The sequence below is a fragment of the Adiantum capillus-veneris genome, chromosome 6, assembly GCF_014529385.1.
Source record: "Adiantum capillus-veneris isolate H3 chromosome 6, ASM1452938v2, whole genome shotgun sequence".
NCBI classification, from domain to species: Eukaryota; Viridiplantae; Streptophyta; class Polypodiopsida; order Polypodiales; family Pteridaceae; genus Adiantum; species Adiantum capillus-veneris.
Window position 1 is genome coordinate 41395741 of NC_140936.1, and position 15955 is coordinate 41411695.

General features: G+C 43.0%; 1 protein-coding gene across 1 annotated transcript in view; it reads left to right on the plus strand.

Annotated features, from left to right (window-relative positions):
- Nucleotides 1–7171: 7171 nt before the first annotated feature.
- The window catches only part of LOC147455400 (39S ribosomal protein), a 44229-nt gene continuing 35445 nt past the window's right edge, over nt 7172–15955 (plus strand). The window contains exon 1 of the mRNA XM_086514178.1: nt 7172–7580. Coding sequence (XP_086370304.1) covers nt 7221–7580 — 360 coding nt within the window. The 5' untranslated portion in view covers nt 7172–7220. The remainder of the gene's footprint in view (nt 7581–15955) is intronic.

The window sequence follows — 15955 nt, forward strand, 5'->3', positions numbered from 1 at the left end:
TTGCTCCAAATTGACTGGTAAACTAGGAGCACAATTCCTTGCAACATTGCTAAGTAATCAACAATGTTACAAACAACCAAAGTGGTTAACTTTAGAGATTGTAAAAGTGGATTAAATAATCTGTACAAAGTTTAGTCAACTTATATATCACCACCCAAACCGATCCATGAACTCTATTCGTGATTGATAAATCTACAATTAATCTTGTAGAAATACTACACATATAGTGCAAAATGCTTCTTAAGCTATCAACTTCATGAACTTGCATGCCGCTCCAAATTAGTGTTTGATAAACACTAGGGCACATAACACCTGTTGTGCATGCATTTAGCAAAAACTGATCCAAATCAATGTTTTCATGACTAGAATTGCCAATGTGTATGGAAAATGTGATGCTCATAGCACACATGAAAGAGGAGGGTAAATAGTTCTGAGAAGGAACTAAATACTTCTTACTACAATTACTTGCAAGCCTTGCTAAAACGTTTGAACCCTAATAGAATGGTGAAACATAAATCACATCCAAGTACAAACAATAAAACATTTTCATTAACAATACATAGCCTTGCTATATATATAAACAACCATCGGTTAATGTTGTTTAGCATTGTAACCTTAACAAGTCATTCTAAGTACCTGACAATTTTTTCCACTGAAATTGTTCCTGATACTACGTGCTTAGATGGTCTACAAAATGGATGTGACCAGCACCTACCACTCTATCGTGATACATAATTGAAATAACAGGCACCGATGTCACTCTGAGAGACTCGTATTCTCCACATGTGGAATATGTTTCAGATAAGGAGGTCCGAAAAAATGACATCCTTCAAGTATGAGATGTACTTGTGTGTTGAGGTAATTGGAAACACTTAGCAACATGAGTGAGAGGGACCCTCATAAACTTTCCTCCACATTGGCTAAACCAAATTCCATGAGTTCCTAGACCATGTTGCTCCTCTTGTGACGAAAAGTGCCAAACCGAAACCCTACCATGTAGGTCCATAATTGCATAGTGTAGAAATGTATCTAGGACACTTCGACCCAAAATTCTTTGCTCTTACATGACACTGTCATGTGTCTTAAGAGCAAAATGGATGAAAGAATTCTAGCATATTCATCCCACTTGGAAAACACAAGCAAAACATATGCAAAAATAAAAATAAAACCAAATCACATGCATACCTAGAGATTGAACATAGTGTTCGCTTACCCGTAGTTAAATACACATGACCAAATCTCTTACGTAAAAAGACCTAATAACACTAATTGGAAGATTAGTGAAAATCAAGTAGTTTTGCATTGGTAACCCTGGGTGTTGCCTTTGCAATCCAAACCCCTTGGTTAAAATCTATAATGTCAAACCCCTTGGTTAGACTCTCTATGAAAACTGCTCAAACTAGTAGCCAACAATGACCAACATAATCTACTATGTCTAATGGTGATTGAAATCAAATTGGGAAGTTGAACTTGTCCACTACCCTTTGGTAGATTGCAGAAGTCTTTCCTTGAAAGTACAAATGTGATGAGATCAAACTGTGACTCTCAACACTTTTGGAGTGATTGTGTATTAGTTGGGTCATGCCCCTGGAAATACCATTCCTAGAGACACAATTAGTATTGCAACTAAGCAATAGATCTTCTCCAATTGGAATCTAACTCACAACTAGATCGTGAAATAATCTTATATCTCGGTGAACAAAAGAGAAAGATATCTAATACCCCAAAGAAAATAGTCATACTAAACTTTCTTGGGTGTTCAGACAAGAGATCCCTTGCTTTGAGGCTCTCTTAATCTATTCATGTCGTCCCATGAATTAGGTGCATGATAGCTAGGCCATGCCTTCATGTCATCCCATGAAGTAGGTGCATGATAGTTAGGCCATGCCTACTTTATACCTACACATAGCATCATCCATATTGGTTGCACCATGTACATAGAGCCAATTATATAAAGTGTCCGCTGTTGTAGAGATCTACATGGTCACAAGCCAATTTACTAGCCCCAATTGTTTGTGAACAAAGCAGCTGATGGTATAGAAAAAGCATAAACAATGATTCAGTGGAATGAATGCCACCGTACTGGCAAACCATGTGTACATGTTAAGAAATTAGAGTGATAAGCCCTTGGCTTTAATGAAGGTCTCAATAGTTTGAGCCATGGCATACGTGCCTTACACGATTTGTAATGGCATGGGTACATCACAGTTCATTGTTGCCAAACGTAACTGTGAGCTTATATCCTGTTATTGCCAATTTTCGAAACTTGTGCCATTAGCCTTGATCCTAAGTGAATGGATAGTACTTTGGCACGGAATAGAAGCCTTGCTTCTCATTAAAACTCTTAAAGCACTTGCTTGGCACAACATGATTTTTTTTTTCCAAATGATATGTTAAAGATATGAAATGATAACTTAAAATTGTCTAACCTTATTGCTCCTCCTTGGAGACGAGTTGCCTTCCCTTGAAGCTGGATCATAGCCATGTATACTGATAAATTTAGAGTTGTCAGATGTCCTTGCATACCCTTTTGGCTTGGTTCATTTTGACCTCTAGTGAAAAAGCATTTAGACATGTTGCAATGTTTTCCCAAGTTCGTATGCTAATAGCATATTCCAAACTTTAGAAAATTCTATGCAATATGCCCTAAATTGAAGCCTTGCTTCACATAAATATATGAAAAAGATAAGATAGGGTGGAGCTTGTGCTTATATCCAACAAATTCTCATGCTAAAAAATAGATGTCAATGCAAAAGAAAATTGCTAGTATCAAGTTTCCATATAGAATCGACCTTGCCCAATCATACATATAATTGAAAATCCTTAGATTGCCCAATATTGTGAATAAATAGCTCAAGACACGTAGCTATCTAACTACCAAACTCTGCTTAACCAAAGCAACCTTTGCTTTGTCAAGTTGCCATGACAAAAACTTCTGCAAGATTAGTTCAAAGTTGTAAACTGTAACTTGCTTTCCGACTTGCTTGGATTGTTGCCCTTGGTACCGAAATTTGTAGCACCTGTGGTATGGTTGGCTTATTTAAAAAACTGCATATGTGTAGAAGCCGTTGTGTTGGACCATTGTCTTGATCAACTTAAGTTTATAAACATTTTGCCTAGGAGCCATGCCCTATCAAAAATTCAAACCCCAAACTTGCAGATGGAGAAAGAGAGATGTCTACCAGCTTCTTGAATTGCAAAGAGCCAGCCACACCGAACATCTTTGGACCCTTCAAAAAGTTTAGCAATAGGCCTTGTCGTACTAATAGTTGCTAGGTATTCGTGACCTCCTTGGATCAAGAGCTATCTCCTTGAGATACTGAAGCATTGCCAGTTGGCCTTGCTTTTGCATCAAAAGCTAACCGCTTGGAAACCTCCTGTAGTATGAAATCATACAGAAAGCTAAAAAACTCATGAAAAAAGGAAATCTCAAACGTGATGATCATACTCAGTCAAAGTGCTCTTGCCGATGCGTTGCATGGAGAGAAGCCTTGCTACTTATCGAGATCGTTTCTTAGTCAAGCCTTGCTTGACTATGGTCTTCAAACCAATAAATGGTCTTTGTTAACAGTGTATTTGGCAAAGAATTTGATGCTTATAACAATTTCCATAAGCCTTGCTTGTGCCTTGAGTGCTTAAATTGCACAATTATGGAAAAACTTCCATGGCAATACACATGTATGCTGCATGCCATAGCTATCGAGCACATTCTCAATAAAAGCAAAAAATCAATTGCATAGCTCATGAAGTACACGTGCTGACTGACCTTGTTATTGTAATGATCGAATGAATTTTAATAAAGAAGAGAAACAATAAATTCTTTGTCAGATACCTCTGCTAGGTTCATACAACAAATCTATTGTTTTCAATAGATTTCCTACTTCCTACTTCCGAGGGCCTTGCTCGATTCGCAACCTTGCTACTCACATGCCTTGCATGGTGTGTGGTATATCTTGCTGCTGGCATGCCTTGCATGCCTTGACAAGCTAATGCCTTGTCGACACTGCGGCAACCGTGATGAACCATGTGCGACCTTGGACGTTGATTACCACCCTTGTCATAATAACTAATATCTAATTCTCCTAAATGATTTTCTCATGTTAAACCGATCATTTAATATGGGGAAGTACCAGGGGAGAAAAAGCTAGATTATTGGGAAGGCTAGCAGACTGGTCACAGTAGGGATCCAAAGGAGGGAAAATAGGGATCCAAAGGGGGACCATCTGCAAAAGAGCAATGTGCAAGCAATGGGCTTCAAAGACCTAAGGTTCAGCCCATTAAGACTTCCAAAATGCTAAGGTCCCAAAATTCAAAGGTTAAGTCCAATGGTCAATGCTTAGGAAAATTGGATGCTTGATAGTGTACAAGAAGTCTTTGCAAGCTCCTAAAGAGGAGGGGGCGAGCCCTTTTAGTAGGGAATGAGAGAGAAAGACACACACACACACACACACACACACACACACACACACACACACACACACACACACTCATGCAAGCCCCTTTACACAAAGGGCATAGTGGACACATGTCAACTCCCTAGCCCAATTGCCCACAAGGTGCATCCAAATCCTATTGGATGGCCATAGAGGTGGACCAATGAGAATTAGGCTAGAGTAAATCTAGTTTAATTCATTTAAAAACACTTAATAAAAGAACCAATAGGAATTAAGCTCTCTAGAAGACTATTGGACAGTCTCCCAAGGGGTCCAAATGAGCATTCGGCAGCCCAATGGCTTGCCTGCTTCCTATTGGCCAAAAGACAAAGGGGTCCAATGAGAGTTTAATTGCATTATTTAATTACCTAAAGCTCTCACAAAAGGGGAAAGGGGGACACATGTCACAAGGCTATCACTTATGCTTCTTAATTATCATTGGCTAGGCTTTGCAGGGTCCAATGGGGTGTCAGCATGAGTAAAAGGTATGAGGGGTCGACCAAGAGCATTATCACACACACACTCACACAATCTCATGTGTGAAGCAAGAAGACTCTCTCTCTCTCTCTCTCCTTCTCAAGCTTTAATGGAAAGCTCATCATCTACTCCAAGCTTGTGAGAAGGGAGGCCTACACCAACAACTCTTGGCTTTGTGATGAAAATCCAACCAAGAGCCAAGCTTCAATGCATGCTCATCTCTTGTACCATGCTAATTACTAAGCTATGCTAAGCTATTATGAGTGATTATGTGAGGAGATATACTTCTTTTTTGTAAGACTACTCCTTCTTCCTCTCAATCTACTCTCATACCCCGCTAGCTCTCACCATCTTCGAAGGTGTGTGAGGTCTTGGGTCTGAGACCGTGAGGGAATTGATGTTGTGTTTTATAAGTGTGTGCATGGTGCTTGAAGCTTCCATCTTCATTGCACCATCAAGTTATTGAAGGAACACAAAGTATTGTATTGTAAAATGTCTCCCTTGATGGGGGAAACCTATAATACAAAGCCTTTTGGAAGGGGGACCGGCTCCATGTAAATCCGGTCCTCAACTGTTATCAATAGCTTAATTTCTCTCTCTTTTGAAGTATTGTTCATGCCTATCTAACTAGGTGTTATGCTTTTTGTTGCTCTCTCCATCCAAGCACTCTTGCTATGCTCATTAGGAATTTATTCTAATGAAATGCTCACTATGTCTATGCTATTTTTCGCTACACACAAGCTACTAGGCCATTAAATGTTACATCCCTTAATCGCCTAGAAGTCCTGCATGCAGCCAATGTGAGAGGAGCGCAAGTTGCTGAAATGGCTGTGCTGAGATTCAACCTTCATGGCCCTTTAGCCAAGCTGAAGGTGCATGCTGGGTTTGTTTCCTGCATGGGGATGGCCCCTTAAGGTGCCCATAGGACATTTTCGGGTACTCTGTGTGAAACACATGGAAGAAAAAAAGAAGACATGATGTCTTCTGCAACATCCCAATGCAGAGGAAGGTAGATGAGCTCAATACGCCTCTTACAGGCCTTGCCATGACGCCGTAAAGAAATGTAAAATCATCTCCTTGCCATGGTGCTTCTCTTTGGCAGTATCATCGCTCCAAATTAATCAGCTCGCCATGGCGTCCAATACCCTCCAGGGGCGATTTCTCGTAGCCTTCACTTCTGTCGCCAAACTCTTCCATGAAGGGGATTGCCCTCGCCATAGAGATCCTCATGGGAGAGAGATAGAGAAAGTGACCGAGATGCAGGGGATTGACCCCTCCATAGAGATCCTCATGGGAGGGAGATAAAGTGAGTGTGTGTGTGTGTGTGTGTCTGAGAGAGAGAGAGAGAGAGAGAGAGAGAGAGAGAGAGAGAGAGAGAGAGAGAGAGAGAGAGAGAACAAGTGCCCTACGTCCTCCCCCGTCCTCCATAGCTGCCGTGCTCCATGAGCCCTGATACCAATATGAGGAGACGTGGAACTCACGCATGCAACTCTCCACCCAACCAGGCTATATATAGACCCTTGGCTTGCCAAATATAGCCCCTTAAATCGCATGAGCGTCCCGACCCTTCACCTACTACCCAGACCTACCTTAGGCATGACAAACTCTTTTTCCCTTTGTGAATGAAGGTACTGAGACTGAGAGATAGAGAGAGAAGAGAATACGACACCATAATGTTGTCAAACCCTCCTCCAAGGGCCCCTCTCTCGATGGCGAGAAAAGTCTATGCTATTGATTGCACAAATATGATACAAGGTGCTAATGCAAGTACTTGATGCTATGCTCCAATGAGGATCTAAGTCGGTGACGAGGACGACGATGAGGACGACGACTGGTTGAAACACGTTGTCTTTAGAGGCTAGAGACAAGGCTGAATCTGGCTAAAAACGCTAGTGAATTTGGCTGTAAAAACGCTGAAGTATCTGGATGGAAAAATGCTGATGATGGCTACTAGAACAACTATACATCACAACATCTTGCAAAGAAAATATATTGCATCCCATGAGTCTATGCTCATATGGATACATGTTAGACATACTAATTACAAAAGTGCTAGCCTTTTTGGCTGCTTCGGTATGTACTACAACAAGGACGAGAAACCATCCTCCTTCTTTCTGATCATCCGTTACTCTGGCCAAGATTTTTGCATAATACTTAGCGAGTTATGGCTTCATCGTATTTCCCATGCCACCGATCGACTATGTGATTCTTCTTCACCTTATCACAACAAAGCCCACTTCATCTCAAAAATGTGCATTGTAAACATGTTCTCACTTCTTCTTCACTCATCAAACGAGACGAGAGGCAAAAATGCTGAAGCAGCTAACCAAGGTGAAGATCGAGTTCAACGCATTCGATGCGAGGTCTGCATCGGCCGTGGAGTTTCTAGCGCAGTGCAACTCCAAAAAGGCCAAATCCAGCAACCCCAAGTGCCAAATTCTCGTCAAGCGCCGTACAGACGAGACCCCTCCCCTGGTCTCCGTTACCTACACTAACGGCAAGGAAGAGAGCCTCGACGGCTCGGTCCTCAGTGCCCAAGAGATCCGCAAATCCATCCTGAAGAAGTCGCAGGCCATCGAAACCGAGGAAATGTTCAAGGAGGCTGGCATCCCCTGGCCTGTCATCATCCCTCTCGAAGAGGTTGAACTCGCCAAGAATACTCCCTTCCGGGTATGCCACCTCCTAATCCCATCATGTGTGATTCATTTGTCCAGGATTCTGCTCGCATTAGCTATTTCTTTGCACAGTATTTGAGCTGCATTATAACTGTCGCATACATTGTCGATTTACGTAATTTCAATATTACTACGCTTGGAGGCAATATTCTTGACTTCATCTTCCTGCTTGAGCTAAGCATTCATGAATGGCCTCAACAACTTTGAACTTGCTCTGTCGCTCTACTGAATGGCATTCTCCATAAAGAAATTTTCATCCATTTGTAGTGTTTTGCCCATGCTCATAATATATCATCATTATTCAACTTGTTATGGTAATTTTTAAAATCAATCAGGATGGTCCAGAGAGAGCTCCTATGATTAGATTCAGATTGCAAATGCTTCATGAGCTCTCTTTGACTTAGGAGACTGTCTATGATACCTTATAAGACACCGGTGGAGGCCATCAATTTAATAGATTTTGGACAGTTCTTACACTTGTATGAGAGTCAGATTGGCGATGCCTTGGGAAAGTTGGTTTGGTCAGTTGATCTTCATCATGGTACCTTCCCTTGGCATTCGTAATGGAGGAGGACAAGTGGATCTCTCCCACCTCTCTTACATTTTGGTTGTGCAAGAGATCTTCTTTTTATCTTGGGGTACCACATAAAGAGATGATAGAGTGGACATGGGTAGTTTGGAAGTTGAGGGGCTTTCCAGTCCCATGGCTTCAATGAGGTGCTACAAGAGGGTTATTGCAATAGACAATTTATATCATTTTGGAGACTAGCATTGGACTAGATGGTTCGTGTCACAAACTGCTGATGTGTCAGAATGATTTATCTTTTGTATTTAGATCCGTTTGAGCTTTGATGCTGTTTGAAATTTGTTTGAAATAGATGATATCTGTTTTAAACCTGTCTTGGTGCCGATTTGAATTGTTTGACACTGGTTTTAATACTGGCTTCAATGATTGGTGATTTACTCCCGGGTGGAGTATTGAAGAGAATTGATGTTTGAGAATACTTGCACATACTCATGGGCTAGACCCTTGTGGTTATTTATCGGGGGAGTATTGTTGTTGTTACTCATGGGCCGGACGTGGATGGTTATTTACAGAGGGGAGTATTAAGAAGTCCGAGTAGTGGTTACTCTCAACACCTACAAACGACGTAGGCTGCGGTCTGGGGGGGCGTTTGGTTGTAAAAGGCCTCTATGTCTCATGGCATGGACCTTTTTAGGTTAATTGCGGGAGGAGTAACGAGAGTCGTTGAACAGCTCATGGCTCGGACCGGAATAATTATTTTTGGGGGAGTGTTCATCGGTGGCTATATGTTTCTATGTCTTGTAACATGCATATGTGAGCATTTGTATTGCATTGTGATGTGCCAACCACTGAAAATATTCCTAATTGGATGAGATTGCTTGGGTATGTAACTTTAAGACACCTATTACAGATCACGATCTGGGTGTGATGGCTAATTTTGCTACGCCGGAATATAAAGAGCTCCGATCTGGAATGAGAATACACTCCTTATTGGATGAGATTTTTTTGGAAAGTCAACGACCCAGGATATCAAGATCGAAGAGAATATCAAGAGCTTCGATCTGGAACGAGAAAACTGATTGTCCCTCAAGCAGTTTAACAAGGAACGGGCGGAACACAGCCCAAACGTTTCGAAACGGCGTTCCAGACGAGTCCCGTTCCCAAAACGGAGTCGAGAATGGAATGCCGTTCCGAACGGGGTGCAACCAGAGCAATGTTCCATAACGGGGGGAACATGAGGCGGAACGACGAAATGTGGGGCGGAACGGACAAAAGTAGGCATTTGGGGGTTCCTGTTTCGGGTAACTATGCCCTCAAGACCCTCGCAATGATCCTTGGAAAATTTTGAGCCAACTTGAGTTGTTTTGCAAAAATGCTGTAATTGCAGATGATTACTTTCTTTCAAGAAGGGGGGATGTCATAAATTGCCGACGTGTCAAGCCACTAAAGAATGGAGCCAATTTGCAGATCTTGGTCGAGGGGCCTAAACCCTAGAAACAACAGCATAAGTTTTCACCAACTTACAAGTCTTGCCGAGTGGCCTATTTTTAAAGAGAAGTTCCCACCAACTATGGACCCCGTTCGGGGGCCCAAGGAACCAGGAGCAGAACCCACAAAAGAGTTTTGGCATCTTAAGTGAACTTGTATCAAACTTGGACACCCCAAGTCAAGATTCTATTGCGACACAACAGAGATTCACTTCAATACAGTTCACAATTCACACTTGAGAGTCGACATGGCCTGACGTAGTTTCGTGACTAGAGGTATTGGCCCGAAAGACTGGCGCCCCTTTTGGTATTTCTTTTTGTATTAATCCGTGTTCAAAGTACAAAAGAGTCAGTAGGTGCTTACTCTCAGACTCTACGTCCAGATGCTCTGAGAAGTAAGGCCCTGCCCACTTATTTAAAGGTACAAGGGATGCCCAAAAGCAGAGTCCCAAAATCTTTTAAAATCAAAAGCTTTTCAAATTCAAAAGCAATTTGCCCAAAAGCTGCCATAAAAAAACAGCCAGCGTAATTTTACGGAATCCGTATGTTGCCATGTCATCACCAGTCAGCGCAAAAAGCTGATTTTTGTACAATTTGCCACATCAACCTGCCAGCGTATTCTGTGCCGCATTATCCGGGCTGCCACATGTCTGCTGTCATCGTATTTTTCGGGCAGATTCTGTATCAGCACGGTATGTGTGTATTCCGGGGTTAGCCACGTAACCAGTTTGTGACATAACCCCCTCTTGAAAGAATTGTAATCGCCCTCGATTATGCCTGCAAAACAGACAGAGGCCATATACTGTCTTAGCAGACACTGACTGTTAGTACCGATGCACTAGGCACAACACATCTAGCACATGTACTAATCGACAGTCACATCACTTGACATCACAGGACATCACATGACAAAACACATGCAAAATCATTCCAAATCTCAGACCATGATTAATCGGCAACGTATTTAGTAATCGCATCTAGATCCAGTCGGGACCTCACAAATGCCCGATTAACTAATGCTTATTGCAATCATGTCTATAGAGATTTATGAGACCGAAATGCTGCAGTCATTTCGTCTTTCAGTTCTTGCACTCAAACAAGTTAAGTACAAATCAATCAGTATCATTTTCGGGAATTCCATTTCATAAAGTCATTCAGCAGAATATTGTTAGCCCAGCAGTATCCCTGAAACTGAAAGGGACATCAGTGACTCTATATCAAAAATCGGGGTAATCTGTTGACAAAGGAGCGGAGTGATTCCCCTCTTGTGCAAGCCCGCTGTACTAGATTCACCCATGTTGAAATTGGGTTCTATCGGAGTAGACTATGCTAAACCAAGTGCTTCAAGGTTGAGTTCCACCATCTGAGGAGTATCTGCTAGGTCCTCATCCTCCATTCACTTCGCATCCAATGGAGGATAGTTCTTGAATTTAACCAAGAACCGTCTAATCACTTTACCTTTAATCTTTCTATCTTTATGTGCTAGTATCTATTCTGAAACAAGTATCTCCTCGCTTTCCGCCACTTCGGGTTGCTCATCTGGCTCCCCATTATCGGGCACATCGCCTTTAAAAGGCTTCAAGAGACTCACATGGAAAGCATTGTGAATTCTCCAAGTATCGGGCAGCTTCAGTATAAAGGAGACATCATTTATCTTTTCTTTTATTTGGAAAGGTCCATAGTATCTCATGCTAAGCTTTGGAAAAAGCTGCTCCTTTCCCTTTTTCTTATCAGGCGTGCCTTCTCAAAACGTAACAGCACCCAATCGTCTTCCTTTAATTTCAAATCGCGAGGATGTCAATCTGCTGCCTTCTTGTGTCTTTCTTGAGAAATAAGCCTCTCGGACCTTGGCAAAAGCGGTGTCCAAGTCCCTCGTGTACTGGTCGGCTTCAAAAATCTTATCTTTCGTGCTTAGGAAGGGTGGAACCTTTGTAGCACCTTCAATAATCTTAAATGGCGCCTTCTCTGTCGAAGAGCGGATCGTGTTATTGTAGGCAAATTCCACCAAGGGCAAAAACTTTTCCCATTGAGTCTTTTGATCAGAAATGTAAGACTTCAATAAATCCAGCCGATTGAATTTGCAATCTCAGATTGCCTATTTGTGTGCGGGTGGAAAGATGACGAGTGTTGCAACCGTGTGCCAATGTTCTCCCAAATAGCCTTCCAAAACAAACTCGTGAATCGGGAATCTCTGTCAGAGACGATTGTCTCAGGCATGCCATGTAATCTGAATATTTGGGCAATGAATAGCCTCGCTAAATGATCCGGCTTGACTGTTTTCTTCACTGGAATGAAATGAGCTTGCTTGCTAAATCTGTCAATAACAGTCCAGATACCATCGTGTCCACTCTGTGTCTTCGGGAGATAAAAAATGAAATCCATAGCAATACTTTCCCAGGGGCGGGTGGGAATGGGTAAAGGCTGTAACAATCCTTGTGCTTTATGCCTGTCAAACTTGACCTTCTGGCATACCAAGCAATTGTGTACAAAATCGTCCACATCCTTCATGAGTCTTGGCCAAAAGAAGTAATGCTCCACACCTTTCAAGGTGGTATCAATGCCGCAATGACCTGTAAATGGAGGACAGTGGCATTCGGTTAGAACCTTTTCCCTCAACGGCTGTGTAACGCACAACATCATTTTCTTCATCAAGTAGCCATCTCGTATGGAATATCCCGCTACTACCTCCCCATTCTGTATTCGATTGAATACATCAGAAAAATCTGGATCTGTGGCGTACTGATCGACCATGTTCTCGAAGCTTCTATGATGAATCGCGGAAATAGCCAAGACCAACGGCTTTCGGGACAAAGCATTTGCCACCAAGTTCTTCTGTCCCTGAACATGGACAATCTGGAAGTGAAACTGTGACAAGATGTTAGCCCACTGCATCTGCTTTTCCAATAGCTGCTTCTGTGACAAGAAGTAGCGTAAACTCTGATGATCAGTGAAGATCGTAAAATCGGCTCTGAGTAGGTAATGTCGCCACTGAGTAAGAGCATGGATAACCGCTAAAAGCTCTTTCTTATAAATCTGTGCTGTCAATTTCAGCCTTGAAAACAATCGGCTCTCATAGGCAATGACATGGCCTTCTTGCATTAAGACCGCACCCAGACTACGACCACAAGCTTCACAATATACTTCGAATGACTTTTGCAAATTCGGCAAAGTCAAAACTGGTCCTGTAGTCAATTTCTTTTTCAAAGTTTGAAAGGTAGTCACCTCTGTGGGTCCCCACAAGAAAGGGACTCCTTTCTGTGTCAAAGCAACCTCTACAAACTTTCTAATGAACTGCCGGTAGTAAGAACATAAGCCCAAGAAGCTTCTAACTTCATGGACATTCTTCAAATCGGGCCAATCACGCATAGTTTCAATCTTGGCCGAGTCCATCTGTACTCCTGTTGCTGAGACGATGTGTCCCAGAAAGTGTATCTCCGGTAAGAAAAATTCACTCTTCTTGGCATTGATCACCAACTTGTGATCTCGCAATGCCTGAAAGACTTGTAGTAGATGTCGTCTATGTTCTGCCTCATCCTTGGAGAAGACTATAATGTCATCAAAGAAAGTGCCAACAAAAGATCTGTACCCTCTGAAAATCCTGTCCATCATTCGGTTAAAAGTTGTTGGAGCATTTTTAAGGCCAAAAGGCATCACCAAAAATGTAATAAACCGAAACTTGTCCGAAAAGCTGTCTTGTAGACATCTCCCGACGCGATTCTGATATGATGATATCTGCTTTTCAAATCGATCCTGCTAAAACAAGAGGATCCCTGTAGTCGGTCAAGAATATCATTGATCCTCGGAATTGGAATGTCATGTGCACATCTAACCCTATGTGCATGTGGACAAGCTACTTCAAGTCTAGGGTTCATGTCATCTTAGGAAGTGTTCTGGCACCTTTGTGAGCCCGTGCGCAGGCCGTGCATGTCCAGACACTTATGAGTAGTTGCATATCCTCTGGTTGTACACAGCATGATCATCAGCATTACAGTCAGTAGCCATCATGAGCATTTTACAGGGCACAAAACTCATTTTCCCTATTTTAGCCATTTTTCACTTATTATTAATAAGTGACTTTGTTGGGAAACTGGGTAGGGAAAATTTGCTAAGTTAATATAAAAGGAACCTGGCAGTCACTCAGTAGAGCAGAAGAAACCAAGAGAGCACAGGCAGAATCTGCAGCAGGCCCTCTAGATTTCTCCTCAGCAAGAACAACGTTTTCTCATCAAGTACCGCTGCCAACGCCGCCAAGATTCCTCTGCATTCAGCGTTTGCAAATCAGCCTTCGCCGTGTTTGCAGATCAGCCTTTAGACCAGCGTTTTCCAACAATCTGCATCAACGTTTTTGGACAGCCTGCATCAGCGGTTGTACCAGCGTTTTCAGCGGCTTGTTCCAGTGTTTTCAGCAGATAAGAGCAGCCAGCATCAGCGTTTTTACTGCCAAATTCACTAGCGTTTTCAGCCAGATTCAGCCGCGTCTCTAGCCTCTAAAGACAACGTTTTTCAGCCAGCCGTCGTCCTCGTCGTCACCGTCGTCAGCGACTTAGATCCTCATTGCATCATAGCATCAAGTACTTGCATCAGCACCTTGTGTTAGATTTGTGCAATCAATAGCATAGACTTCTCTCGCCATCGAGAGAGGGGCCCTTGGAGGAGGGTTTGACAATATTTTGGTGTCGTATTCTCTTCTCTCTCTCTCTCTCTCTCTCTCTCTCTCTCTCTCTCTCTGTCTCAGTATCTTTCTTCACAGTGTCATTTACTTTGTTTGTGATCATTTGCACTCTCTCACTAAAGGAACGGAAGGCTCTCCCTTGCGTAAGTAAAAGGAACCCTTGAGCACAGTTCGGAGCACTCATCTTCAGCAAAGTTCAACATTCACTTCCGTTGCACCTTACATTGGTATCAGAGCTTTGGCAGTGTTTGTGTATCACTCAAGGGAAGAACCACAATTTTTTTTTTTCTGCTTGTTGCGGTCGCACGTAACCCAAGTCCACTTGGGTGTGTCAATTTCTAAATTCTAATGGTGTTTTTGAAGAGTGACATGTAACCCAAGAAAGAAGGGCTTGTCTAGCGGCCAACCTCCCCTTGTTCCTCTTTTCACTCATTGAGAGCGGACCGTGCACTTAGCGGCCGGCCAATCGACGTGAGGTGGGAAAAAGCAACCTTGGTGTGAGCGCAAGGCCGCCAAGGGGTGCGCCCGCAGGGAAGAGTTGAGCTCGGGTAAGAGAAGATCCTTCTCTAACATGGATTGCAAGCTAAAGAAAGAACCTCAAGAACCTCAAGAACTCAAGGACTCAAGAACCCAAGAACCTCAAGACCCCAAGTTCCTCGTGAACTTAAGAACCCAAGATCTCAGTGTATGGTCATCACCCGAAGCGGAATGGATACTTTGCATGAAGGTGATGAGCATGAAGGTGGTGAAGAAGAATTTTCCCCACCAGGAGGTTTTTCCGATCCTCCCCCTTCCCTAGCTACGCCACGGTTTGCACCAAATTCGATGGAGGCTTTGGTCAAGTCGATGATGGACATGATGCTACAACAAGAGGTGTAACGCGCTACCTTGGAGCGCGAGCGCGAAGAACGACGTTAGCCTTGGAGCGTGAGCGTGAGCAAGTACGCTTGGTGGACGAAGAAAGACGGTTAGCCTTGGAGCATGTGCGCGAGCAAGCGCGCTTGGGGGTCGAAGAAAGACGAGCGGCCTTGGAGTGCGTGAGGCATAGAGAGACCAGCGCATGCAAGAGTTGGTCCTATAAGTACTCACCTCAAAGTCCGAACCAGTCAAAGAAGTTGGTAGTTCATCAAGTAGCACAAGCAGAGATTCGGACTCCAACAACCCTGTCACACAGAAGTTGACGTTCAGTAAGTATGACGGTAAGATGGATACTATTATTCATTCTTGATTGCATCAATTTAATGCTTACTTTGCGACAACTAAGAAGACAAGAAATAGCAAGGTTTTGACGGCAGCTATGTACCTTGCCGGTGATGCCATTAATTGGTACCACGCATGGCAAGAGGCACAGTTAACCGCGCACCTAGAGGAAGTCGAGGAAGGTGCGCCCCTTTCTTCCAATTGGGCTGACTTCCAAGACAAGCTTAAGGTGCGGTTTATGCCACCCCAGTACCTCACATGGTTGAAGGACGATTGGCGCAACCTCAAGCAAAATGGTATGCCAGTTATGCCTTTCTCTAATCATGTTTTGCAGCTCGGCACCCAATTACGCAAATCGGATGATGAGCGCAAGGAGGCATTCCTTTATGGATTGGACGAGTATATCAAGTATGATGTCGAGGTACTCGATCCAATCGATCTCAACAAGGCGGCAGCGATTGCTCTCACACAAGAGATGAAGCACA